The sequence below is a fragment of the Pseudocercospora fijiensis genome (assembly GCF_000340215.1).
Source record: "Pseudocercospora fijiensis CIRAD86 unplaced genomic scaffold MYCFIscaffold_6, whole genome shotgun sequence".
Taxonomy (NCBI): domain Eukaryota; kingdom Fungi; phylum Ascomycota; class Dothideomycetes; order Mycosphaerellales; family Mycosphaerellaceae; genus Pseudocercospora; species Pseudocercospora fijiensis.
Genome location: NW_006921537.1, coordinates 3,298,737 through 3,325,223, shown reverse-complemented (window position 1 = coordinate 3,325,223; position 26,487 = coordinate 3,298,737). Strand labels below are relative to the sequence as shown.

At 46.1% G+C, this 26,487-nt stretch overlaps 8 protein-coding genes across 8 annotated transcripts; 5 read left to right on the top strand and 3 right to left on the bottom strand.

Annotated features, from left to right (window-relative positions):
• Positions 1–935: 935 nt before the first annotated feature.
• On the bottom strand, positions 936–12,161 carry MYCFIDRAFT_176596 (uncharacterized protein; the record flags this gene model as incomplete). The annotated part of the gene is made up of 5 exons (XM_007930342.1): positions 936–945; positions 3,772–3,785; positions 11,843–11,861; positions 11,893–11,958; positions 12,007–12,161. The coding sequence occupies 5 exons, from the start codon at positions 12,159–12,161 to the stop codon at positions 936–938; spliced, it is 264 nt and encodes an 87-aa protein (XP_007928533.1).
• A 40-nt stretch (positions 12,162–12,201) lies between these two features.
• On the top strand, positions 12,202–13,276 carry MYCFIDRAFT_176595 (uncharacterized protein; the record flags this gene model as incomplete). Its single annotated transcript, XM_007930341.1, has 7 exons — positions 12,202–12,207; positions 12,238–12,249; positions 12,274–12,501; positions 12,533–12,800; positions 12,835–13,057; positions 13,091–13,217; positions 13,247–13,276. 7 exons carry the CDS (start codon positions 12,202–12,204, stop codon positions 13,274–13,276), a joined length of 894 nt encoding a protein of 297 aa, XP_007928532.1.
• Positions 13,277–14,492: 1,216 nt separating this feature from the next.
• On the bottom strand, positions 14,493–16,462 carry MYCFIDRAFT_139546 (glycoside hydrolase family 18 carbohydrate-binding module family 50 carbohydrate-binding module family 18 protein; the record flags this gene model as incomplete). The annotated part of the gene is made up of 4 exons (XM_007930340.1): positions 14,493–14,973; positions 15,026–15,431; positions 15,502–15,792; positions 15,847–16,462. Coding segments are annotated over 4 exons (1,794 nt in total), but the record flags the coding sequence as incomplete, so codon positions are not given.
• Positions 16,463–17,030: 568 nt separating this feature from the next.
• MYCFIDRAFT_198068 (uncharacterized protein) lies at positions 17,031–17,953 on the top strand (the record flags this gene model as incomplete). The annotated part of the gene is made up of 3 exons (XM_007930339.1): positions 17,031–17,267; positions 17,359–17,508; positions 17,564–17,953. 3 exons carry the CDS (start codon positions 17,031–17,033, stop codon positions 17,951–17,953), a joined length of 777 nt encoding a protein of 258 aa, XP_007928530.1.
• A 629-nt stretch (positions 17,954–18,582) lies between these two features.
• On the top strand, positions 18,583–20,178 carry MYCFIDRAFT_81375 (uncharacterized protein; the record flags this gene model as incomplete). The annotated part of the gene is made up of 1 exon (XM_007930338.1): positions 18,583–20,178. One exon carries the CDS (start codon positions 18,583–18,585, stop codon positions 20,176–20,178), a length of 1,596 nt encoding a protein of 531 aa, XP_007928529.1.
• A 1,204-nt stretch (positions 20,179–21,382) lies between these two features.
• Positions 21,383–24,642, top strand: MYCFIDRAFT_204260 (carbohydrate esterase family 5 protein). Its single transcript, XM_007930337.1, has 3 exons — positions 21,383–23,836; positions 23,916–24,244; positions 24,324–24,642. The coding sequence occupies exon 1, from the start codon at positions 21,486–21,488 to the stop codon at positions 22,947–22,949; it is 1,464 nt and encodes a 487-aa protein (XP_007928528.1). The 5' UTR covers positions 21,383–21,485; the 3' UTR covers positions 22,950–23,836; positions 23,916–24,244; positions 24,324–24,642.
• On the top strand, positions 23,420–24,642 carry MYCFIDRAFT_81372 (uncharacterized protein). Its single transcript, XM_007930336.1, has 3 exons — positions 23,420–23,836; positions 23,916–24,244; positions 24,324–24,642. Exons 1-3 carry the CDS (start codon positions 23,543–23,545, stop codon positions 24,607–24,609), a joined length of 909 nt encoding a protein of 302 aa, XP_007928527.1. The 5' UTR covers positions 23,420–23,542; the 3' UTR covers positions 24,610–24,642.
• Positions 24,623–26,266, bottom strand: MYCFIDRAFT_88010 (uncharacterized protein). The gene has a single exon (XM_007930335.1). The coding sequence runs from the start codon at positions 26,239–26,241 to the stop codon at positions 24,754–24,756; it is 1,488 nt and encodes a 495-aa protein (XP_007928526.1). The 5' UTR covers positions 26,242–26,266; the 3' UTR covers positions 24,623–24,753.
• Between the last annotated feature and the right edge of the window lie 221 nt (positions 26,267–26,487).

Sequence of the window (26,487 nt, the reverse complement as noted above, 5' to 3'; positions counted from 1 at the left end):
CGAGTTATAGAGTATATACGACAATACTACGACGGACTAGAAAATAGATACCCTAGAGTTTTAAAAACAATAGAACTAGTTAAGCGAAGTTTCGGATTCTGTAAGAAGGGTATATTAGCAGGTAGATAGGGTAGTAGTAGGTACGAGTAGTATTCGATAGAGATCTAAGAGGAGAGGGAGGAAGGCAGGCTAGTTAGCCTAACGCTAAGCGCTAAGCCCTACCTAAGGCATTAAGACCCTAGCTTTACTCGAGCCTAGTTATATGCTAATTACGTGTAACCTCTTTAGTCCTAATACACGCTTCCCTTCTAAAGGCCGCGCCCTCGTAGCCGGTCTATATTCTATTCTTAACCTCTATCGCTACTAACTTAGCAGGTCTAGCAACCTTCTTAGTCCGCGCTAAATTAAACACTTAACTACCTAATTATATAACTATATCAAACCTCACCTCTAAACAATACAATATACAACTCTAACTACGCTATCTCTATATATAATAAACTATAAAGTAATATATATCTATAAGAATTGAAGTCCTTCGACTAATTATAATACGAGCGCGTCTTCCCTACTATAACAGGTAGACGTACGAGGTATTACAGCACTGCCTCCGTTCTAAGTAATGTCGTACCGAGTTCTTTGCGTCTACTCTTAAAAGACCTAGTAATATCCGCTTTCGAGGGTTGTCCGCTTCCGAGGGTTTGTTCTTATTATTACGAGGGCTATTATTTACTTTTTAGAAAAAACACAGCTCGTCTAGTTTCTATAGGTAAAGGCTATTATAAGTACAGTAGTTAAGGTTCGCCTCGCTTAAAGGGTTAGAAAGATCGAGGAGTAACCTATTGTCCGTAAGATCGACCCCGGCTAGCTTAGCTCTATAGTTTTTGCCCTTAGTTAGTCTATTAGTCGCTTAATCTTTTAACTTAGTCAAAGTTTTAACTTGGCCTCAAAGTTTTGATTAAACCTTTAATAGGCTTAAAGCTTTTAATTAAAGTTTTGATTAAAAGTGCCTTAGGCTCGCAGCACAGGTAAGGTTGTGTCTATAGGCGTAGCGACAACAGTAAGTAATGTTAACAATAGCGGCGCTAGTCGTCTTAGCGCTAACTTTACCTTACTTTCGATTTCCTTCTTCGACTAATAATAACTTAGCAATACCGTTACTAATATAGCTATGTCCTTCCTTTCTTAAATAGTAATATACTCCGTAACACTGTTACTAGTATAGCTGCGCCGGCCGCCGGCACACTGCTAGCTCGTAGCGCGACACTATTATCCTCGATAGGATAAAGGAATAAAAGGGGGACCTAATGCTAGGGGAAGGCCCTATAGGGCGCATTAGTAAAGAGGTAGAGCCCTTAAAAGAGCATGCGATTAGTTAACGCGTTATAGCGCGCTTGTTAATACCCGGTGCGCGTTCGCTATAGCAGTGTAGTCTTGTTATCCTTCGTTGCTAACAATTGCTTGCTTCTAATTAGTTAGCTAATAGCACCCTAGGGGTAGCATTGTTCTTAGGCGACATTATAGCCCTTAGCCTTCTTCTTAGCCTTTATATTGGTCTAATACTTATCTAACAACTTAGTTATATCTTCAAAAGAGTCTTTAGCTTCCTACGAGTCCTATTTAGGTAAATAGCCTTACTATCTTAGGAGGTACTCCTTCTTGCCTTACCTAGTCCGATAGTTTAGGATACGTTCTATAGACTATAGTTCTTCGCTATTAGCTAAGACTTCTTCTAACTTAGCAGGCGCTTTATCGCCTTCGCGCTAGTAGTACGGTTTAAGGAGGGAGATATAGAAGGTGTTATAGATAGTATAATAAGGTAGAAGCTATAACTAGTAGGCCTAGCTATTGCCCTTCGGTTCTCGGATGCGAAATAGGCTAATGTATCTTAGTGCGAGCTTAGGCCTTGTTTTACTATTAGGCGATAGGTGTTTGCGGATGCGGAGGTTCTTAGTGCTAAGTATAACTATATCGCCTTATTTAAAGGTTATTAGTATATAACGCTTGTCGTAGTAGGCCTTTTAGTATTCTTAAGCCTTTGTTAACTTCTTAGCTATCTTAGCATAGATTTCTCGTATCTTCTAGATACGTTCTATTGCCGCTAGTGTCTCTAGTACTTAACGCGCTTCCCTTTCTTTACGCTCGGCCTCGAGCGAGGTAAATAGATCTTGTAGTAACGCGGCGTTTTGACCTATTATAGCTATATATAGTAAAACCTTAGTTGATAAGTATACACTATTATTGTATACGAATTCTGCAGGCTATAGGAGATTAACCTAATCCTTAGGATTCTCGTTAATGTAACTGCGTAGGTACTGCTACAGGGTAGCATTCTGCCTCTCTGTTTAACCGTTAGTCTATAGATAGAAGGCTGTTAATAGCCGATGCTTTAGTCTTAGCTATAGGCATATTTCGCTCTAGTAGTGCGATATGAATGTCGAGCCCCTATCGGAAACTATCCCCTTAGGGGTTCCCTAATAGGTATAGAAGATGTTAGTCTATAGCGCCTCTACTATATTAATAGTAGTCTAATCCTTGCGCGCCGGGATGTATCGAGCGCCTTTAGTAAATCGATCTACTACAACAAGGATAGCATTATATACGTCCTTACTACCCTTACGCTTAGCAGGCGGAAGGCCTATAATAAAGTCTATTATTAGCTTAGCAAATGGCTTCTTTAGAATAGGGAGCGAAGACAACTCGCCGAACGGTAAGTGCTTCGGTGCTTTAACTCGCTAGTATACTATATAGGTCTATATATACTCCTTTATATACCGCTTATTATTTAGCTAGTAGTATATGCGCGATAGTAACTCGTACGACCTCTCTATACTATAGTAACTAGCGAGTTTACTATTATAGTGCCTCTTTAAAAGCTCTTGTCTAATCGATTGTTTAGCGGGGATATAGTATCTGCCCTTGAACTTTAAGTAACTTTTGTCGTCGATCGACTAATTATTGTTACTCTTACTAGATCGAGTCGCCCGCCTACTTACAAGCTTATTAATGCGCTCGATAGCAAAGGCGTCCCTCTGCTAAGTATGCAATAGCTTATCTATAAACGATTAACTATCCCTATTTGCAAGGTTATTTAATAGCACCCGTGCTATCGAACGAGGTACGTATTATATGCATCTAATAGTACTAGCAGCCGGAACTACTGCAACCTCTTCTATAGTACTATCGCTATATAGGCTATTACTATAGATAGCAATGTCTTTAATCGAGTTATTATAGCTCGAGCGATCTACGTCCTTTCTAACGCGCACTAGAAGAACGACAACTCCGCTATAGTATTTGTTGCCGCCGCGGGGTCCGGAAGTCCGCTTATCCTACGCTTGCTTATTAATAATACGGGCTATAGTAATCTTATGCTATAGGGTTAGAAACAAAGAATTAATGTATTAGGTCTCGCTATCGTAATTAGGTCGCCTCGATAGGCTATCGGTAGGGTTACTTACGCCTAGCCGGTATAATATATTAAAATCAAACCCGGCGAGGTAGACGGCCTATCTAGCCTATCGACCTATAACCCTAGTAATCTTAGTAATGCTATAGAGGTTGTTATAGTCTGTATAGACCCGAATTGTGTACTAAGCACTATTAAGATAGTAGCGCTAATGCTTAAAGGCTTCTACGATTACTAAGAGCTCTTGCTCGTAGGTCTTATATCGACGTTCTATATCGATTATCTTTCGTAAAAAGAAGGCAATCGGGTGCTAGTAATAGTCATTATCTGATTGCTGTAATATAATAGCCGATATAGCGAACTGTAAAGCATTAGTCTCAATTCGGATCTGCTTGCTTAGTACGAAATAGTACAATAAGGGGACATTAGTAAAGCGTTGCTTTAGGCCGTTAAAAGCGGCTTGTACTCTATTAGTCTATTTGAACTCTCTAGTTAGGTTAGCCTTAGTTTTAGTAAGCTTAGTTAGGGGCATTACATACCGTAAATAGCTCTTAATAAAGCGACGATAGAAATTAGCGAAGCCGAGGAACGACTATAGTTCCTTAATTGAAGTAGGAATAGGCTATTTAGTAATAGTTTTAATCCGATTAGGGTTAGCCTTAATACCCTTAGTTAATACGAGGAAGCTAAGGAATAATACCTCTTTAGTAGTAAAGGTGCATTTAGAAGGTTTGCAATACAGTCTATAGGCTCGTAGGCGGTCGAGGACCTTGCGTACTACGGCCTAGTGTTCTACAATATTAGGTGAATGTATGTAAACTAGGATGTTATCTAGGTAAACTATATAGAGGTGATCTAATAGGCCTAATAGGGCCCGATTAATATAGGACTAGAATGTAGCAGGGGCATTAGCTAGCCCAAATAGCATAACTAAGTACTTAAAATAGCTATAGCGAGTACGGAAGGCCGTCTTCTATTCGTCGCCCTTGCGAATACAGATACGATAGTACGCATCCTTAATGTCTAGTATAGTATAGTAGTAAGCCCTAGAAAGGCGATCGAGGGTCTTATTAATAAGGGGGAGTAGATAGCGGTCTTTAATAGTAACAGCATTAAGCCTACGATAGTCGATATATAGGCGTAGGCTACTATCCTTCTTTAGTACGAATAGGATAGGTACACTAGCAGGGCTGTTGCTATACCGAATTCGACTATTAGCTAGGTTTTCTTCTAGGTACTTACGCAATATAGCAAGCTCTCGTTTACTAAGGTTATAGAGGGGGCTAAAAGGAACCTCCTTACCCTCTATAATATTAATCTTATAATCCGTCTCCTTGAATATAGGCAATGTCGGTGCTAGGTAGTGTTCAAACATATTAATATAGGTCTCTCGGATAGGCTCTAGTATACGAGCAAGCTAATTAGGATTATTAGGGGGCACAGGTTCGTCGTTATTACTACTAAGCAGGTCGGCAGTCGGATTAGCTAAGGCAGGTATTAGGTTACTAATAAATAGGACCCTAATATCGTTAGGACACTCGCTAATATTAATGTGTTTAATGTCCTCTTTCCTAGCGATTCTAAATCGCTACTTCTAGAGGCCTAGGTCTATAGCTATAGCGTAGTACTTAAGAACAGGGTTACTAATAACAATATCGGATAGGAGGCTGTCTATATCTACTACGTAGGCAGTAAAGTCTAGTAGGCGCTTATTTCCGAGGTCGTCCTTTAGAGCTATAGGAACATAGTAGGCCCTATAGGTTAAGTGCCGAGCGTTATTAAACCAAGCAAGGGTTAGTAGGTTAGTCCTCGGCAGTTGTCGAAGGTCTAATTGCTTAGCTAGGCGATGGCTAATAAGGGCACTAACTGAATTTCCTAGATCTAGCATAACCTTAGTTTAATAGCTAGTGCCCTTCGTATCCTATATAAGGTAGGAGCGTATTATAGCTAGTACAATGTCGATAGTCTTACGCCGCACAAGGCTAATAGTTAGTGCGGCGCTTACTCTTTTTTCGACTAATTAAAAGAGCCGACTAGGGTAGCATTAGCGGCTAAAAGATGTTTCCTATACTTAGCTAAAGCACGGTTAATTCGGGCCTAGTCCTTAGGTTTGTCGCATTAGCCTAGTAGATAGCTAGTACTATTACAATTGAAGCACTTCAATCCGGTTAGTAGGCTACCGGAGCTATTGTTGCTATTGTTAGCCGAGCGGTTAGTATTATAGGGATACGAGCCCCTTCTACGGCCCCTATCGCGGCCTCCTCTATATAGCCGCCGGCTACGGCCTCTTCTACGGTCGTTACTGTTCCTATTGTTAGCATTGTTGTTATAGTAGGAACCTTGGTTTCCTCCGCGGCTACTACGGTTGCTACGGTTAGTACTAGTTAGTCGGATCCTTAATTCTAGTCGTTATTAGAGCTAAATAGCTCGTTCGGCTGTTTCTACTTCGACTATGAATTAAATGCGTGTTAGATTGGCTTGTTCGAATACACGGCGACGGTCTAATTCGAGGATAAGCTCCTATCTAAGTTTTAGGCGTATTTCCGAGATCTATATAGAATTAGTCTTAGGCAGAAGGTTATCCTCGAGGGTCTTTAAATAGGCCTCAAATAAGCGAGCCGATTAATCAGTCTTCTGTTTAGCTCGAAGATACAGGTCCTAAGCATGTTGTTGCCTTAGTATAGGGTTTCTAAGGGTATCTAGCATAATAGTTTTATAGGTCTGCTACTAAATAGCGGTCTAGTCGTCGAGGGAGTCGAAATAGTTATCCTATATACGCTTTAGGTCGCTATTAATGTACTGCATAGCGTATACGACTAAGGAATAGTCGTCTAGTAGCGCTCTTAGTGCGTTGCGCTAGTTAAGTTTATAGTTACGAATATAGTCGTTGTACTGCTTTCGACTAGATCCGTTAAATACGGTATAGTCCTTAAGTTTAGCGTCCTTCTTTTAGATAGGTAGTAAAGAAGGTCCCGCTATTAGTTTAGTTATTAGGGCTTCCTAAAGGCGACGGAGCTCGAGGAGATTATCCTTTAGCTATTGTTCTTAACGTAGGGCAGTAAGCCTATTTTAAGTGGCTTCTTAAAGTCTCCCTAATAGTTAAGGGCTAAAGGCTAGTTAGCTATATCGTCGATTAACAATATTGTTAAGAATGTCGTTAACAGGCAACTCTAGGTCGTTACCTAGAATTACAGGTTCTTCGGTAGGCCTAGTAGCAGGCTCTTTAGTAGGAGGCACTTTAGTAGGTGCTTTAGTAGGCACTTTAGTAGGTACTGTACTACTAGCATTGTCGTTGCTAGCGCTGCTAGCGGCAGCACGGTTGTTGTTTCGTAATAAGCCGGCTATTATAGTAGGGGGTAATACTAATAATGTATTATTAGCCCCTAAGATACGGATATAGCGGAATTAGTAGATATTAGTCTAGTACGATTGACTTAGTGTAGTAGGCCGTATAGAAGGCCTTGCTTAATGATTAGTACGGTTGTTTCGATAGAATAGTACGTATAGGTCCCGTTCTTCGGGCGCAATATAGTTAGATTAGTCTTGTTCGTAGCTATACCGCTAAAAGCTTAAAATAAGAACTATCTAGCTACTGCCCTTAAAGGGTAATCGAATACTATATAAGAAGGGTATATTAGCAGGTAGATAGGGTAGTAGTAGGTACGAGTAGTATTCGATAGAGATCTAAGAGGAGAGGGAGGAAGGCAGGCTAGTTAGCCTAACGCCAAGCGCTAAGCCCTGCCTAAGGCATTAAGACCCTAGCTTTACTCGAGCCTAGTTATATACCAATCACGTATAACCTCTTTAGTCCTAACAGATTCCTATATATGCGACAACGAGTTCTAGAATATATTAAGAAATATCTACAATGTTAGTATAATAAGGCTAATAGATACGCTAAGTATAGATATATCTAATTTAGGACGCTACTAGATAAACTATAGGACGAAGTTATAATAGACTTTATTACGAAACTACTAAAGTCTAAGGATCTAGTTATAGGACATAGCTACGATATAATACTTGTTATAGTCGATAGGCTTACGAAATGTATACACTTTATTCCTACTAACGAAGCAAGTACGGTAGAGCAACTTAGATACCTCGTACTAGATAGACTTATACGATACTATAGATTTCTAAAGACCTATATTACGGATAGAAACAAGCTCTTTACGTTAAACTACTAGAAGACGCTTATAGCGACACTTAGAATTAAGCACAAGCTATTAACGGCATACTACTTATAGATAGACGGCTAAACGGAAATTAAGAATTAGGCCTTAGAGGTATACTTACGATACTACTTTAACTACGTATAAAACAATTAGGCATCGCTATTGCCTATAGTACAACTTGCACTAAACAATTAACAATCTAAGACTACGAAAGAAACATTTTAGGAAATATCTATAGCTGTTCGGGGAATAGTATTTATAGTATCTATATACGGATAAGGCGATAGTCGCTTTAGAAGACTTAAAGTAGGTATATAAACAATTATAGAAGGCAATTGCCGAGTCTTAAGAAAAGATTACGGGACCGTATAATACTAAACGAAAAATAGTACCTTAGCTAAAAAAGGGGGATAAGGTCTACCTCCTAACGAAGAATCTAAGAACCCGGAGATCGACTAAGAAACTAGACTACGTTAAAGTCGGGCTATTTTTAATTAATAAGCCTAAAGGACTAGTTAATTACTAACTTAAACTACCGGACGACGCAAAAATCTACCTAGTGTTCTATATCTCTATACTAGAACCTACAGACGCCGAAACACCGTATTAAGAAACATTTCACTTTTAACCTAAGGAAGAAAACGAGTTTAAAGTCGAGAAAATCCTAGACTAGTAAGGTTAGAAATACCTTATTAAGTAGAAAGGATACCTATATTTAGAAAACACTTAGGAACTAAAAGGAAACCTATAGAACTGTTAGTAGATAATTAAAAAATACTAAAACTAGACAAAAAGAAATAGCTAGTATAGGAATTGAACCTACGACCTCTTAGACCCTATCGATTATAGCGCCTTAGAGTTCTCGATACCTAGGGTAGTATAGCTCGAGGAGCGGGGACTCTAATAGCGTACCTAGCAACTATGTCTTTTATAGCTAAGAATTATACTACTAGATAGTCTAGACTAACTAGCTAGAATATAAAATAGACAAGAAATACTTAGAATATATACCTTTAGGATACTAGATTCTCGGTACTCCTACTAGGGATTTTAGAGACAGGCTAGGATATCCTATCTAGACGACTCTAGTTATAAGGAGACATCTATAACCGGCTATCTAGGGGAAACGGCTCGTTAGTAGGCAACGAGAATAGTATCGGCTCTATAGGTAAAGAACCTAGCTCTCTTTCGAGCTCCTCCGCCTATTAGATAGAGGCTTCCTCTACCTTAAGAGCTTATGCCTCCCGATCTTCCTTTATACGTAGCGACTTACGTAAGCGACGGACCTTTACGCGATACTCGAAGAGCCTCCGCGTAAGGAGGTCCTCCTCCTCTTCGGCCGCCTTAAGATCTTTAGCTATCTTTAGGCGCGCCTTCCGGATTTTCTTATACTCTATATAAGTAACTTATATATTATAGGACTAGCTATATAGGGCGTACTCGGAGTAGCGACTAGAACGAAGATCGACCTTCTAGGGTTTACCGGCCTATTCGTAATAAAAGTAGCAGATCGGCATTTCGAAACAGTCGGCGAGGATATTATTTACGATATTTTCCTTACGCTAGCGAGAATACAAGTCCTTCGATAACTTTAGTATAATAAAGAAGTTAGGAATTAGAAAGTTCTAGAATAAGGGACTATTCCGCTTAAGGAGGGGGATAGTATTACAGATCTAATTAGTTAGAGTCCTTATATAATCTTAGAGCGACGCTAAGACTAGCGAGCTAAGCTGTCGCTCTATCTTACTAGAAGCGATAGGAGCGGTCGAGAGCGATAGCGTCGCTTACGTCGCTTACGACTATAGATAAGATGTCTCCTTTGTATTTAGGAACGCCGGGATACCCTTATAGCTCGAGGCGTTTAACTTATGTTACCTACTTACTAATTAGAATTACCTTTATACTAATTATTCTGTCTTAGCCTCCCGCTTATGTTAGCCTCTCTAAAGAAGCCTCGGCTTATACGTAATAAGAAGTTACCTAACGATCTATCGCGAGTAACTATAATACGAGTAAGAGCTATTAGTAATCGTAGAAGCCTTTAAGCATTAGCGGCACTGTCTTAACGGTATATAGCATACTATCTAGGTCTATACGGACTATAATAACCTTCGTAGGATTACTAAGGTTACTAGGGTTATAGGTCGATAGGCTAGATAGGCCGTCTACCTCGCTAGGTTCGATTTCGATATTCTATTTCGGCTAGGCGTAAGCAACCCTACTAATAGTCTATTAAGACGACCTAATTACGATAGCGGAACCTAGTCTATTAATTTATTATTTCCTACCCTATAATATAAGATTGCTATAGATATTGCTATATAGTAGTAGGATAAGCGGCCCTCTAGATACCGCGATAGTATATAATACAAAGGTATTCCTACTATATTAATAGTGCGCGTTACGGTAAAGAACAAATACGCTAATATAGACTATAGGGATCCTATAATTAACGTCGCTATTTATAGTAATAGCGACGATAGTACTAATATAGTTAATCCGGCTGCTAGTACTAATAGATATATATAGTACGTGCTACGTAAGATAGCGAGAGTACTATTAAGCGACCTTATATAGGGTAACGGTTAAGCCTTTATAAGTAAGCTACTACGTACTTAGTAGAGGGACGCCTTTACTATTATCCGCCTTACTCGGCTTATAAGTAGACGAGAGACTTAATCTAGTAAGAGTAAGAATAACTAGTTAGTCGATAGTGCTAGTTACCTACGCTATAAGGGCCGCTTATATATAGCCGCTAAGCAATCGATTAGATAGGAGATTCTTAAGTAATACTATAATAGTAAGCTTGCTAGTTACTATAGTATAGAGAGATCGTACGAGCTACTATTACGTATATACTACTAGCTAAATAGTAAGCGGGATATAAAGGAATATATAAATATATATACTATTTGCTAGAGGATTAAAGCACTACGATACCTGCTATTTAGCGAGCTATCTTTACTTCCTAAGTTCCTATTCTAAACAAGCTATTCGCTAAGCTTACCCTTAATTTTATTATAGGTCTTCCTACCGCTAAGAGGTTAGTAGTAAGGACGTATTTAATGCTATCTTAGTCGTCGTAGAATAAGTCTCCGAAGGTAGTATAACCTATAGCAATATAGGCAGCTATACTTAGTAAGATAGGATAGTAAACTTATCGTTTAGGCTAGTAACTAGAGCCCTATAATATAGGCACTATAGAAGTATAACGTAAATAGTATACTATACGAGGTAAATAATCTGTCTACTCTATAGAAGGAGGCCTCTTTTATAGGCTTAGTACCTAGCCTAAGGGTATAGGGCCGGTTACTAGCTAACTTAAATATAGTAATATCCCTCCCTTTCTTCGTATCTAACTAGACACGTTTTATATTAAACGCTTAAAACAAACAAATAGTTATATATTATTTATTACTTTAGCGCTCTTAGCTAAGGCTATTTTTAGAAACTCCGTAATAATACCCCTAGGGTAGTATTATTCCTAGGTACTATTAATATATAAAAACATCGCTTAATCTACTATACCGACTTATTATTACTTTAATATACCGTAATACTTACTAGCGATAATCTTATCCGCCGGTCGGTTCTAAAGGACTCCTCTATAGGTATTAAAGCTATTAGTACCGAAATACTAGTCCTTATAGAGGGCTTAATTAACGAGGAGGTTAGTAGCCTTCTCCTTTATAGCTTTCTCCTAATCGGTTAGGTATTCCTTAAGTTCTTCCTCTATAAACTAGACTACTAGAGAACTTATTTAACTTCGTTCTAAATAATATGCCTTAACTAAGAAATCCTACCGACTAAGGTATCGGAGATATAACTAAGACCTTCGACTAAATAGCTATAGGGAAAGCGAATAGTACGAAGGAGTTTAAGCCTAGGAGAGCCGTTAGGTTACGATATACTTTAGCAACCTACGAGACTATTAAGTTCTTATAGCCCTCGACCTTAGTACTATTAATAACGTAAGAGTAGCCTAGGTCGGTTAATATATAGTCGCTCTTAGCCTTCTAATCGCCGTATAGGAGGTATAGTATCTAAATAGAGACTTTGTACTCCTTTAGAGGGTTAAGGATCTACTCCGCTTACTACTAGCTATTAGACTAACTATCGAATATATACTCGAGATCGTCGACGATAAGGTACTTATTAGTAAGCTTACCGATCTTATTTAGTAGAACTAGGCCGCGGTCCTTAAGCTTTTAAACCTAATTCGTAAAGATCTCTAGCTTAAGCTTTGGGTAGGCACCGCACTATCAGTACCTGCCCTGTCCCATGCACCCACGCCGTCGAAGAGACCAAGCAAGCTTGTCTTTGCAGTTTTCTCCAGCCTGACGAATGAGCACTTGCTTCCCATTCACTCGTCTGGGCACCCCTCACTGCTCCGTTAACGGCCGAAGGCTTCTCTGCGACCGTGCACGACTCTCTCGAAGCTGAAGCATCATTTGCTTGGGAGGCACAGAACGGCTGTTGTACAGGCTGATAACGTGGCCAAGATGCGGCAGACTTTTGGCCGCATTGCCGTGCAGCTTCGTCTTGAAGAGGAAAAGCAGGCCAATGACCCACATACCAGCCGTGAAATCGCTAAGGTAGGGTGCCCAGCTCCTAATGCTTGTTCTCGCCTCTGGATAAATACGAATCAAGGAAGCACAAGAGGTTGCTGACGTATAATTCACCCAGGCTTGGCTCACTGAACCAAAGAAACGACCAGTCAACGGCGTGAAGAATGAGTTGAAAGCACACTGGCTTCTCGTGTTCGATGGCGTTGAAAATCCCAGTGACCTCGACGAATTCAACCCAGTTTTTGGCAGCGGTGCCATTCTGATAACCACGCAGGATCAAGAATTTGCAGCAAGCCTACCTTGCAGCAGTGACGATGTTTTGTCCATTCGACTTGATTTCTTCCCAGTGGAAGAGGCCTCCTCGCTCTTGAAAAAAGCTTCGGCTAACAGGCGATCACGAAGCAGCTTCTCGATTACTAGAAAAAGGCCTCCTCGACCGCGAAGAAGCATTTGGCCGCGAAGACAAAGAGTCCTTCCGAACCGGTCGCTTTTACCACGTTTTAGGAAACGTCCGGTACGATCAAGACAGGATCGGCGAGAGTAAAATCTATCATCGACGCGCACTCAAACAATATATCGACACTCTCGGCCAAACGCATCACCGCACCGCCGACCTACGCCACAAAGTCGCGCAGCATTGCATGCGTGATCGGGACTATCACAAATCTCATTAATCAAGCACTTCGAAGCTGGAATCTCGATGTGGGATCTTTTCAGCATGAGATTGCCCGGACGACTTGGCTGAGTGCTTTGCATAAAGGCAAGGAGGGCAATCCGGAGGAGAAGAAGGCTTTGCTTAAGACTGCGGCGGATATGTATAATAAGTTACGACCGGAGAATCAGAAGTGTGTGGCTGAGTTGGAAGAGAGGGATTTTGATGATCTTGTTGCGTTTTGGTCGCGGTGATGTTTTTGAAGAAGAGGCATTTTGCAGAGAGGCGAGGCTGCTCAGCTGCATGTGAACGAAGTTACGGCCGGTTTGCATATGCCAACGTGGGATGACACTGCATCCTCCCCGAATGGCTTGGCGTTGGACACCCATTTCGACGGCATTCAGCTGAAAGTAGCAGCAAGGAGTTTGGTTTTCACGAGGTCACTTCATGTATTTGTATGTCTGTATGACTCCAAATCTACTCGACGTTTCGAGATTCAGTCTCCTGGCCATTCCACGTGAGCCAGTCCCAATAGTCCTGGATGCAGCTCAGAATCTGCACCCATTTCGAATCTGTCGCATCGTCTCTATCTTACTGGCAACCCCATCTCCAAGCTTCGCCATCTCTGTCTGGCTGATGGAGCGAGACGCTCGGCCAGCTGATTGCCAGGCCAAAGAATCGCGCAGAGACAAGCCTCCCAACAGGATGCCGATGACTGCCATGGCAGCACTGTCAGGATTCTCGACAACCTCGTAGATGATCAGCGCTAGATTGCCACCTGCTGCAGCATATGCAGCAAGGCGACCGATCGCTGCCGTTCTGGCCAGGCTGCCGACACCAGGCAACACGATCAAGATGGACGAAATGAAGAGGAACATCATCTCCTTCTTCTCCTGCTCCTGTGCATCTTCTCCGAGGTCTGCGACGTTCTGTATGGCCTCCAATGCAGCTTCGACTGTGAAGACAATTACTGATGCAGCATCGATCGCGTCCGGAAGGAATGCGGGAAACATGTCTAATTCGGCCATCAGCGCAGCTTCCTTCAACCAGTCGGCAAAGTCGGTGTAGGTTGACAAGCTGTCCTTGATTTCTGCCGCTGGGTCGACGATTTCGAATTTCCGCTTGATTCGTGGCATCCAGAGATTGCCCCAAGCGTCGCAATCATGGGTCCAGCAGGATATGGTTCTCCAGGGCGAATACACCATCCAGTCGCAATCAAGGCCGTACTTGACGGCAGCATCCTTGCAGAAGAGATCTTTGTCCTTGTAGACGAAGTAGATATTGTGGGACGAGCCGACGTATTCGTCTGGTGTCTGGTGGGGTGGACAGCCACCAGTATGATTTGTGTAGCCTGTTCCATCGCCACCGTTGTTCGGCACTGCCCAAAGACAATCGAAGTAATCATCCATGTCGGCCTTATAGAATTTGTCCATCGTTGCTGGAGCCGACTTCCTGATTTGCGCGGAGAAGGCTTCAAATTTGTCCTCGTAGTCGTCATCCATTATCGATCGATAGCTGTCCAGCGCCGTGGTCAGCTGTGATGAAAGAGCAGCCAGGACATAAATATTGATGCACGAAGCAGGGATGGAGGAGTCCTTCGCCACATCATCGATGGTCTTGTACTTCGCCGCGTCTTTGCAATCTGGATCGGGCTCTTCAACGGTGATGGTCGCGCCGTTGTGCAAGAGATCGATAGCCCAATCTGCAGTGCCGAGATACCCGATAGAGAGGTAGTGGTTGCGGCGAGACGTCTTCGTGGTATCGGACATAAACGCAACCCACTGGATGGCATCATATACCAGAATGTCGGAGTTCGAATCCGTATCGTACCATGTCAATGCTGTCGGGTTATCTGCGAGAATCTCGTCGATTTCGCCGTTTGCTAGGATTCCAGGAGTGTTTGTGCAGCGCCCAGGCGTGGCATTAGACTCGGGGCCAGTGTACGTGCAAGCGGCCCCAGTACATCCAAACTCTGACAGCTGATAGCTTCGACCATAACTCGTAACGCCCACCACGACCTTGCTCTGCGGTACTCCTGCTTTGACGATCATGGAGAGTGCTGTAATGGTCTCGGTCAGGTTTACATGCGAGCGGAGACAGTCGCCATTTTCGCAGCCAGAGACCGAGTTCTTGGTGCCATAGTCCCATTGACCATGCATATCGTACCTGTGGTTAATGAGTATTGGTATCGTGATGGCTCGAAGATCGATGCACTTACGTCATGTAGACAATGTAGTCTACTACATCAGCCATCTCGTCAACGGGAAACGCTTTCAAGTTCCAATACTCGGCCGGAACCGCAATGGATATGCTCTTATCAGAAGGCAAAGCCTCCCGCAGCTCTTTCAGAAACTCCAAGTATCGTGGCCCATCGTTCTCAGGATCTCCTGCATGAATCCCGGGAGAAGCCGACGCTCCTGGATACTCCCAATCGAAGTCCACGCCATCGATACCCTGATTGGAAATGAATCTGACTATACTCTCGATGAAGGTCTGGCGATGTCCGGACGATACCGCTTGGCCAAATATTGCGTGGGTCTCCTCTGATGTCGAGAACGCCCAGCCGCCAACGGAGACAATAAGCTTGGGACCAGACAATGATTTGAACGAGGCCCACCGAGCGGCTACGGAACCGAAGAGTTGTATCTGGATTTTTTGTCAGACTTGTTCATTTAGCTAGGCTCTAGTAGAAACTTGCCTCAAACTCCGACGATATGTTAGCAAAAGCGAAGTGCAGATGGCTGTACCTATCCGTCGGTATGTCTTTCGGCTCCATGATCAGACACGAGCGATCGACGCTGAAACCTTCATAATACCCTATTGTGAGGGGATTACGGACGGGACTGGCATCAGCAATGAGCATTGCACAGTTTGAGATGCACTGGTTCAGTCCGGGCGCCGCAGTACCAGGCGCCGGGAAAGGCGAATCGGTGATCTCACAGAATTCATGAGACATTCCGCACTGGCCCCAAATGTTGCAGCAGGCTATACAAGAAGTCAGCAAATAGCCTAGAGTCTTTCTAAAGATCATGAACATACCTCCCACGGGACATGGGTTCAAGTCAGCCATGTCCGACCCATCTGTAGGAGGCAGCGTGCCATTGACTCGAGGGCCGCAAATTGCATTTGGATCGGGTGCAGGCATGGGAGGATCTCCCAAGCTGATACAAATAACCTGATAAGCCTGGAGATTTGCACAATCCATGAATCCCCAAGTCTGCGAATTGAAATCCTCGATGTCGTCGGTTGTGATGCTGTAATTGCGCGCGATTTCATCGCATAGTTGAAGTTCTTCAACCACATGGGTCGCGCATGTTCCATCATCTTGCGGCTTTGGTGTAGGCAGTGTTCCCTGAGAGCAGCAAACGTGTTGGCCGATCTGTAGAGAGTCGCAAAGTCGCTCTGCTGGGTTGTATTCTCCTAGCTGCGAAATTGAGATTTTGCACTCCGCTGCGATTGACTCGCATGAATCGCCCGCTTGTACTTGAAGATCTTCGCAGTCGTCGCTAGCCACAAGTGCATGGTACGAGGGGGACGCAAGACCCGGATTGTGTGTCCAGTTTGTGTGTGTCAAAGTCGCATTGCTTTCCCATGGAGGTGCGCCGGATGCGAGGCTGAGCAGTCCGGGCAGGATGACCAGCAAGGAGATTTTCATCTTGCGTACGATGTATTGTGTATTGCCTGTCAGTATCTTCGTAGCCGTCGAGGTTTAATTGTTGGTTAACTCGGTGTGATTGCGATGACTTTAGAACAGCCAGAAGGGACAAGTGGCTTAAATGTACACGAAAGGCATGGCTGGCCGAGTGCACGGACGCAGCTCACATGCATGAAGTGAGGAAATTCCTTCGGAACGGCGGAGCGTGGATCACAGGCTTTCTCGTGACAAGACTCGATCCATGCCCTTTCGGTCTTTATTTTCCCAACCTCATTGAAAGCTCGTGCCTACATCACCATATATCGGTAACTCAGATCATCAAACCCAACCGAAAAGCGCCTGATGCTGACATTCGTGTATTGATGCCAGCAGTGTCGATGCATTGGCTCAACAGCTTCGAATAGATTCTCGCCGCTTTCCGCAACTTTGCTGGCATTTCGCAGCCAGTTTTCTGATATTGAGCGCAAGGTTACAGCTTGGAACCATACCGGCGTCCGCATCCGACGGCAAGACACCATTTCACCAAGACTTGAGCAACAGTTCTCTTGACGAGCTTCTTAACGGCAAGATGTGGTTCTTTGCAGCCATCTTCTTAGCTTTGCTCGTTCTCTGCAATGGGGTGAACGCATTCTCGGAGCCTGGTGCGTATGAGCGCCTGTTCTTCTATTACGCCTATCTAGTCGACACCCAGGGCGGCACAAAGCCCGCCAACAAGATCGCGACTGGCTGTGCCAAACTCTCTGGTACCAGAAATCCTGCCTGCTCATTCAACGAATTCATCAAATACATTTCGCCCGATAACAAAGTAAGTACGCCAAGGAGAAGTTGAATCGGTGGGCCATCGTTCCACATATCCTGTCATATTGATTCACTGACTGCTGGGTCACTTTCCACAGGCCATCTCTGACGTTACGAGGAATACTGCTCCCAATGTCGATACCACAGCCCACCTCTTAATTGAAAAGGGTATTACGGGACAATACGAGGCGGGCCGGATCCGCTCAGATGTGCCTCAAGGGATGCGTGGCGCCACGGCCGTCGCATTTGTGAGTAGTCTGCAAAGTCGATAGCACGACTCCACTGCTAATCTTGATGTTTTAGGCGATGGAAGGCGTCAGCAACTTTCTGCAGGGCCAAGCGAACTTGAACGACTACAAGACCGAGCTGCAAGAAAGTGCCAATGGCATCACCAGAGGCCGTCAAAACGCTTCCATCGACCAAGTTGCCGAACACATGAGAAAGAAAGGATGGCAGCTCGTGACACGCCAAGAGCAAATTTATCAGGGCTCCACGATGACTGCAGCAATTTGGGACCTTCGTCAGACTGCGACTGAAAATGGCAAGAGTATCGAGGAGACTCAGGAAATGATTCGAAATGCGAAGTCAGAAGTAGCCGACGAAAACCATTTGAACATCGCCAAGCTGGCTAAGAAGGCGGCAGCAACCCTTGCAGAGGATTGGGTCACGGTAGCCAAATGCTCCAAGCCGTAGTCATCGGGATTGTTGGCACGCTGCATCCTGGCGCTCGAGTGGACGAGTCGCTCAGCCACGTGCCATCTGCTCTGAGTGCTAGATTTGGGATTCGGCTTGTCGAATTTGCGCTGAAATAACCGAGGGACAGATCTCTAGAGGAGTGTTTGTATTCATCCAGAGTCAAAAGTACGCTCATAGATCCCTCAATTCTCCTTGGCCGCGCGTGCTCATTCTTCAGCGTTGCAAAAGCTTCGCTGTGCGTATCGCTGTCGACCTTGACAAATAGTTCGTCTGCGACAAGTGCGCGCATTTCAGTACGATTCCAGGATCGCAATGGCCCGCGGGTTATAGTACATGCCCTCCTTCCAAGCGACTTTCGCTGCGTTGGGCCACGCACGGACATGTGAAGTGTATGCACGTGACATCGGCTTGATTAGGCTTAGTTTCCGATGTTGGAGCCTGAACACTTATTCAATGCAGCACCTGCTGCAGACCAACGCTCCGGACTCAACAAACACGCAGCACCAAGACGCGCGCAGTTCGCGGAAATCAAGCAAAAGTCGTCTTGTGTAAGCAGCGCGCGAGTCGCAAAGCGCGAGCTACATAAACGTCGCCTTCCATCACGAATCAAATCGCGGAGCGACATCATGGCCTCGACAGATCAAGTCCAAGACCTGCGACGACGGCTGAAGACCAAGCAGTACGATCCAGATGATTGCATCGCGGCCATCAAAGGTCAACGCATTCCAAGCGCGCTTGGGCTACCACTGCTGCGCCTGTGTACCATTCGAGGTATCCGCTTCAACGATGGTTTCGCAAAGGACTTGCGCGGCATCCTGCCCTCCTTTACTCGAGCCCTCAATGCACGAGACATCATGAGCAATCGCGTACCTGTTATCGCTTCGGACGAAGAAACACCCTATTGCATCTGGCACCCCGAAGTAGCTTCCGAGTCGACATATCGCCAACTGGTCACCGCTTATCCTCAAATGTCTTATCAAGTCGGCCGCGCGTGCGCTGTCGCTGGCTATTCCGACCTCTACAAAGAGCTCGACATTGTGCCGGAAGTGCACATCGCAGAGGAGGCCCGCGAGTGTGGCAATCTGGCGATCTTTGACCGCATCATGGCACAACCGACCAGATATGAGGTTATGAACGACTACACCAGGACCATTAATGCCAGCAGCGCCAACCTGCCAGTTGCTCATCTGAACGGAGACACAGCAGTCGAGTCATCCTTGAATGTTCGTCAAGAATTCTCGTCGGCGGATGTGCCCGAGATCATCGACGGTGTAGAATGCATAACTTCGCTCGACGGACCAGGATATCGAGAGAACATTTTCGACATCACAGAAGACATGAATATTGATATCGTCAACCGATACCCGCTTGCTGAGGCAGAAGGACACGACGTTCGACATGGCGAGCTGCTGGTGAGACTATTGACCGAGCCACTTCCGACAGAGCTCCCGACAGTCGACAAGGATTTGCTTCTTCTGATGGCAGCATATTATGGTGATATCGACCGATATGCACGTCTCCGCAGACCAAGTATGATCACTGGAGAGTACGAATGCTGCGTTCGGGGAGTATACCACAACACCATGTTTGCAGTCTGGTGGTCCAAGCAGGCACGTCCTAAGGGCCGCGCTGGCTGGAAGTTGAGCCAGGCTATCTGCGCCAGATTCATCATGAACAACGTACTCTCGAAGGTTACCGACGAGGCTTTCGATATGCCTTATCTCATCTGGTACCCGGCCATTGCATCCGAGTCGACGTATCGCAAGCTCGCGGAAATGTCACCTGGAATGCTTCCGCAGATCCTGAGAGCCTGCATCGTCGCCAATTATGCTGAGCTGTTCGACAGTTTGGCTGCGACGACTGTTCCAGATGAGGCGGTGGTGAAGGAGGCTGAGAAAAGCACGAATCCACATTTCCACAGTGTGCTAGCGAACAGGGTCGAAGAGGTAGGACAAACAGAGCTGGGCCCTTTCGAACGGTGGAAGCTGGAGACCTCGGATCGGCTTTTCGAGTGGTCGTCGAAGTGGATCTGGAAGACCATGGCTAAGGCCAATCCGCAAACCTATGGCGACGAGCTCCAATACAACGGCACGGTTTGCGCTGCCGGCGATGTTGAGCTCATGGCCTGTCTTCCCGACGAATGGAGAATCTCAGAGGGCGGCGAGACGGGACCTGAGCCGCTTGACTATGTCAACTGGCCTCCAGAAGGGAAGCGCCCGTGAAAGCTCGGCACTTGATGACGGCCCTGACATGCTGTAAAACCAGTGCGGAGGCGAGGCGCCACTTTTAGCCAATGGAGTGATACGGAGCAGCCCTGATGGTTCGGGACTGCAGCAGATACGGCGATGTTCATAGTGTACAGACGACCAGCTCCAGTAGAGATAGACGTCGAAAGAGCATATGACCCACCACTAGCATTTCTGACTCAAGTATCCTCTGGCTCAAGTATCATCTGGCTCAAGTACCCTCTGGCTCAAGTATCCTCCCGTATCACACCCTATGCCTCCTCTTACTAGATTGTCCACCAGGTCGCGGATCCGAGCAATGACCGATGCTTATTGGCCTCAAAGCTATCTTTTCCAGCTTCCTTCATATCTTGAGATAGATTCTCACATCGGCGCTGAACCAGATTCGCGGAAGTGGTTCGTGATACAGCCGTGGCTGGGAAGGGATCGTAGGTACTTCATTTCACGCCCAGGCGTACATCTGTAAACCCCATCGTATCTGCTGAAGGTAATGCGTAGCATACTCATCGATAATGACGCTCTCGACACGCTTGGGCGATATCATTGTAGTGTGTCGTAGTCTGAGCTTTGTCGTGACCCGAAAGCTTGGCAATCGCGAGCGCAAAGTTTAGACTTCAACTTCACGTCTCTCTTCATACTACAACTAGTGTTTACATACGCGATCAGTGCCTGGGCGACTCGATGCGCAATGGGTCCTATTTTATCGCGACGTTTTTGATGGGTTCACTTGGCATCAGAAGGCAACATACTGGCGGCGGTACTCGGACTGCAAGCGCTGCTACGTCTACGTTGTTCACACACAAACAGGAGCATTGGGCTGATACACTTCTGTCTTGAGCGATTTGGCATTGAAAGATGCATTGTACGGAAGTCGATGCCGTTTCCGACCTGTGCTGTACGAATTACGCGCAACCCTTGTTCGCGCCATATCGGCTATAAGGCGAGATGGGGTAATATGGCACCAAGACCCGCACGCTAACATCTCGTACGAAGAATAACCGACAACATCTGCGGACAAGCGATTCCCCAAATGGCCGCGGAACTATCGATCGCGGTTCATTGTCCAGGAACGTCTGCTCGACCTGCATGTGTCAGGAGCTAGATCCGTATTGCCTAGCGATGACGGCCAAGATATATCCACCGCCTCATCTCACTATTTCTCCCGTCACGTCTTCTTTCTTTCGTCCTGCCATTAATTTTTGAGAAGTTTGGAGAGGCGCGAAGACTACCCAATTACCTACACTCTTTAAATTTACCTATTCTTTCTAATAATTTTGCCCAGCATGTACACCAGAACCACCATTTCTTCTCTTCTCCTGGCCGCGCCTGCCATCTTGGCACAGTCTACCGGCAGCGGATCCTGCACTGATGTGCACATCTTCATCGCCAGAGGCTGGAACGAGCCTTATCCAGGTCGTCAAGGAACACTTGTGGACGACATCTGCGCGGATCTCTCGGGTCTGACCTGCGACTACGAGGACGTTGTTTACGATGCTGCGTCCACCGACTACTGCCCATCAGTCCTGACTGGCGAGACCAACGGCCTTCAGCAAATCCAATCCTACTATGCCAAGTGCCCAGACACCAAGCTCGTTGTGAGCGGTTACAGCGAGGGCGCCAACATCATTGGAGATATCCTTTCAGGCGGAACCTGTGGTGACTTCACTGGACTCGGCCAGACTTCTGGAGCCAGCTGCAACATCGCCGCTGGTCTTCTCTTCGGTGACCCACAGCATCTTCCAAACCAGCCATACAACGTCCTAAATGGAAGTGCCGGCGTGGGTACAGGAGGTTCTCGCACTGAGGCTCAAGCTCAGATCTTGGATTCTTACACTCCACGCCTTCGCTCATACTGCCAAATTGATGATCTTGTTTGCGCACCTGGCCTCGGTGCCGACACGGTTGAGGCACACACCAACTACTTCAAATATTACTCAGAGGACGCAGCTTCATGGGTCGCTGGCCTCGTGAACTCTTTCCAGAAGGGACAGTACTGCTCCTCTACTACAACAAGCAGCACAGTAAGCTCAGTAGCAACCAGCACAGCGTCCGCCAGCTCTCTCTCGGACAGCGTAATAACAAGCATCCCAGCAGTGAGCAACATTGTTGCATCTTCTAGCATTGCCTCCACCACGACATGCACCGAGGAGGCCGTCTCCACCCCCGCGGTCTCTTCACCAGCGCCATCGACTATCACTTTCTGGTCCACCAAGGAGATCACCATCACCAGCTGTGCCGAGACAGTGACCGACTGCCCAGCCCGCAGCACCGTGATCGACACCACCTCCATCGCAGTCTCAACCACTATCCTCATTCCAACCGCTTCAGGCTCATGGGCTACTGCCATCTCGACCCCAGCCTCAAGCACTCCGGCTTCCTCCACAACTGTGGTCAACGGCAAGCCAGCAGTGGTTGCCTACAGCACTACCACTTCCACCACAACGCTATGGAACTTCCCAACGATTTCCATCGCCAAGACTTACCCTGTCGCTACCTCATACGTAGCAAGTGTTGGCTGGAGCAACGGAACCGTGGCCACTGGTGTTCCATCTGGTGTCGCTGCGCCAAGCGGTGCTGGATCTGGCTCTTGGTCCTCTGCTGCTCCTAGTGGCACTGGATCCGGCTCTTGGTCCTCTGCTACTGCCAGCGGTAACACTCCTGCCGCCTACACTGGTGCTGCGAGCAATGTCAAGGCTGCTGGCTGGGTTGCTGGTGCTGTCGGACTCGTCGGCATGGCGATGCTGTAGATAGACGTATGGGAAAAGTATCCCTGATGTAGATAACGATGTATAGATTATTGTAATAAGGTGTGGCATAATGTAAATTCACCAAATTGGATCGTGAAATTATGCTGAAGTGCCCAAGCAGATTTCAAGATGAAGTCCATCTGCATAAAACTTTTGATCGATCTTGTTAACGTAGTTGGAGCTGCAACCGAAGGACGCTGAGAAATTGCGAATGGTAGATTTCCGCCCTAGACTTTTCGACACGTCTCAATTCCCTCCTCCTCCAGAATTCCACTATACAAGATCGCCAGCATACGGGAGTCTTTGTACAGAATTACCGAGAGGTTGCTAACAGTTGATCAGCTCCAAGGCGACTACGAGAAATAGTCCAAGCTCAAGTGAAGATGACGCCGCCAAGAATTTGTCGGTCATCTCGAATCTGTCCACGGCACGTGTATTGATCCTTTGCCCAATAACCTCTTCACTATTATCAACCTCCAAATCCAAGGACATGAAGAAAAATATATCAAAAACCGTGCACCCGACAAAACCATCCTAATCTTCCCCTACAAATCAACCCCCCCATTCCCTTGCCCATCTCCAAACCAACAACCATGCGTCCCCTCACCCTCCTCCCATTATTCCTACCCTCCACATCCTTCGCAATCAACATCCTCCAATCCAACGACGACGGCTGGGCCGAAATCAACATCCGGGAACTCTACAACTCCCTCACAACCTGCGGCGCCAACTTCTCCTCAATAATCTCCGCGCCCGCAGAAAACGAATCCGGGACAGGTTCTGCCGACACGCCACCGACACAAGTCGGAGACAAAGGTTGTGAATTTCAGTCATGTCCTCCGAACTCCCCGCCCACAGGAAAAAATGAGAGTGAGCCGAGATGGAATGTAAGTAGAAATTATCCTATCATAGGAGGGACCAGCTGAGTGAGAATAATGAACGCTGAATTTCTTTTTGACATAATAGTACGTAAACTCCTACCCCGTCCCCTCAATCCGCCACGGAATCCAAACCCTCTCTCCAAAATTCTTTGGCGGCCCACCCGATCTCGCCGTCACAGGTTTCAACGTCGGCACGAATTTGGGAATCGTGACGGCGATTTCCGGAACTGTGGGGGCCGCAGTCGAAGCGGCGAAATTCGGGATTCCGGCTATAGCTTTCTCGGGATCGACGGGGTCGCAGACCGCTTGGAATTCCCCGGTGGAAGAGTATGTGAAGATTTATGCGGAATTGAGTACGAATGTTACGAAGACGTTGACGGAGAGGGAGAGGCCTTGGATGGCGAGGGATACGTGGTGAGTTTCTTTCTGAATGAATGAGAGGGTGGTGGAAGAATGAATGAATGCTAATTGATGAATTTTTTTTTGAGTTTAGGTTGAATGTGAATTTTCCGGCTGTTAGTGAGACGTGTAAATCTGCTTCGGATTTCAAGTTCGTGTTGAGCAGGATTTATCCTAAGGTTCCGATTGTGGGAGCACCGGATGTGGAGACTTGTGGGAGTGATGAGCTGCCTACGGAGAGGACGGTCGTGGGGACTAAGGGCTGTTATGCGAGTATTAGTGTGGGAGATTTGAGCAAGACTGATGCTAGCGCTGAAGATCAGGCTGTTGTATTGGAGAAGCTGAAGCCTATCCTGTCTTGTCTGCCGAGTGAGATTTAGATCGGAAGTAGTTGAATTAAATGCTGTATTGCGAAGCTGCTATGGGAACGACATTGTTATTGTCTTCATGCTGTCCATACCCCATCAACAAGAAGAACGTGATCGGTCCTCATCGCCATCTTGATGCGAGAGCAGACTTCTACCTCAATCCTCGATCGGACCCCATAAGATCACTCGACTAGATGCTTTAGCGCCGATCGAAGCAAAGCTTTGCGTAAAATCTCCATCATACACGACATGTTCCTCCGGAGTGGGCTCGCCGTACAGATAAGGTGGGAAATAGTTCGTCCTGTCCTCCGAAAGCACACGCAGGTTGATGCCGACCTTGCCAGTCGCTTTGGCGGCAGTCTCGATGAATATTCGTGTCGATGGAGTCAGATCTTGTGGTGATAGTGGCGGATTGTGGTATACGACATTAAGGTTTGCCAGAGTGGGCGGTACCGAGCTAGATGGTGCTCGCAGAAATGGTATCATGCTGAACGTACTTTCTGCCTCGCCGTAAGAGCCCGGCCTGAAGGCATTATCGGATTTGAAGGTCAGATTTTTCAGGATTGGCGGTGATCGACTTGACATGATCGCTCGCTCGAAATTGGGACAGTAGCCAATAAGTGTGACAGATTCCAGGCAGTGAAAGTCGGCAAAGCCAGCATCGGTGGGACCTTTGTTACGGTTGGTCAGCCGACGCTGGCGGTGTTGATAGTATTTATCGGTTGTCGCATAGGTCAGTTGTTTCAACGAATGGCTCTGCTGCTTCAGTGCCTCTACAGACGCAGCAGAGTCGGACGTGAAAAGGTGATTTGAAGTTGGGTCAACCTCTTCACCAAAGTGGCGTATGTTGTAACAGTTCTCGCCGAGGTATAGTATCTCGAGAGCCCGAGGTAGACCCAGGATGTAACGAAGTCCTGTATGTGTGATATTCGCCTCTTCCAGCTCCAAGTGTCTAAGTGGACATATGGCCTTACTGGTAGGACCACCTGGTATGTCGTGGAGGAGATTGATGCAAGAGACCTTGAGAAATACGAGTGAGGGCAGCAGAAACAGGCACACGCTCCACTGATCAAGTGTCCAGTATGGAGAATCGCTACCATTAATATGTAGAGTAAGTTTCTGCAGCTTCTGCAGCGGCAGACGCTCTGTGATAATGCCAGATAGCGCGTCCCGGAATGGCCGAAACAGGGAGCCCACCATTTGCTGCCATTCTGCTTCGCTTTCAAAATCGCTCGTATTGCATTCCGGACTTTCGATCATGAGCTCCTTCAGGTTAGACACTGCTGCCAGTATACGGGCCACTTCCTGGAAGTTTTGATGAAATCGTGGATGGCAAGGGATGTCGATCTTCTCGAGAGCAGCCGCCCGATCCCTTCCTCGTGTGTGGTGGGTGATGGCACCGTGTATGAATTCGGTTTCCACGCCAGTGCGTATGAGAGCATACCGGTAGAGGACAGGCTCTGTCAAGTATTGCAGCCTTCGGCATGTACGGCATAGTGTCTTCAGGATAGCCACCGACTCAACATGCTCGATAATTGTCGAGACCAGCTCGTTGGGAAGATCGAGCAGGCGGAATGCGAAAGGCGTGTTCATGGCTTTGACTTTGTTTATACTGTGGAGCAGTGTGAACTTCAAACGTGCCATTGTTGATGGTGCCGACGCCGATGCCGATGATGATGAATAGTGGTTGAGTGGTTGATGACCTCTGCGAGATTCGAATCTTGGCTTGGTTTGCCGCCAACAGGACACTTTCCAGGGTCCGACTAGCGTGAACCTTATCATATGAGGAGAATCAGGCTTCAGGAGATGCGAGGCCAGCACAGTAGTAGTCGGGAACGACGTGAAGGGCAACTGCAAGGCACTATGTCGTTTACATATACAAGAGAATTT

Excerpts from the sequence above, each read along its gene's own strand:
- MYCFIDRAFT_204260 (XM_007930337.1), top strand. The coding sequence starts at position 21,486 with ATGTACACCAGAACCACCATTTCTTCTCTTCTCCTGGCCGCGCCTGCC.
- MYCFIDRAFT_81372 (XM_007930336.1), top strand. The coding sequence starts at position 23,543 with ATGCGTCCCCTCACCCTCCTCCCATTATTCCTACCCTCCACATCCTTC. Across the intron at positions 23,837-23,915 it reads AGAGTGAGCCGAGATGGAAT|TACGTAAACTCCTACCCCGT; the intron begins GTAAGTAGAAAT and ends TTGACATAATAG. Across the intron at positions 24,245-24,323 it reads TGGATGGCGAGGGATACGTG|GTTGAATGTGAATTTTCCGG; the intron begins GTGAGTTTCTTT and ends TTTTGAGTTTAG.
- MYCFIDRAFT_88010 (XM_007930335.1), bottom strand. The coding sequence starts at position 26,241 with ATGGCACGTTTGAAGTTCACACTGCTCCACAGTATAAACAAAGTCAAA.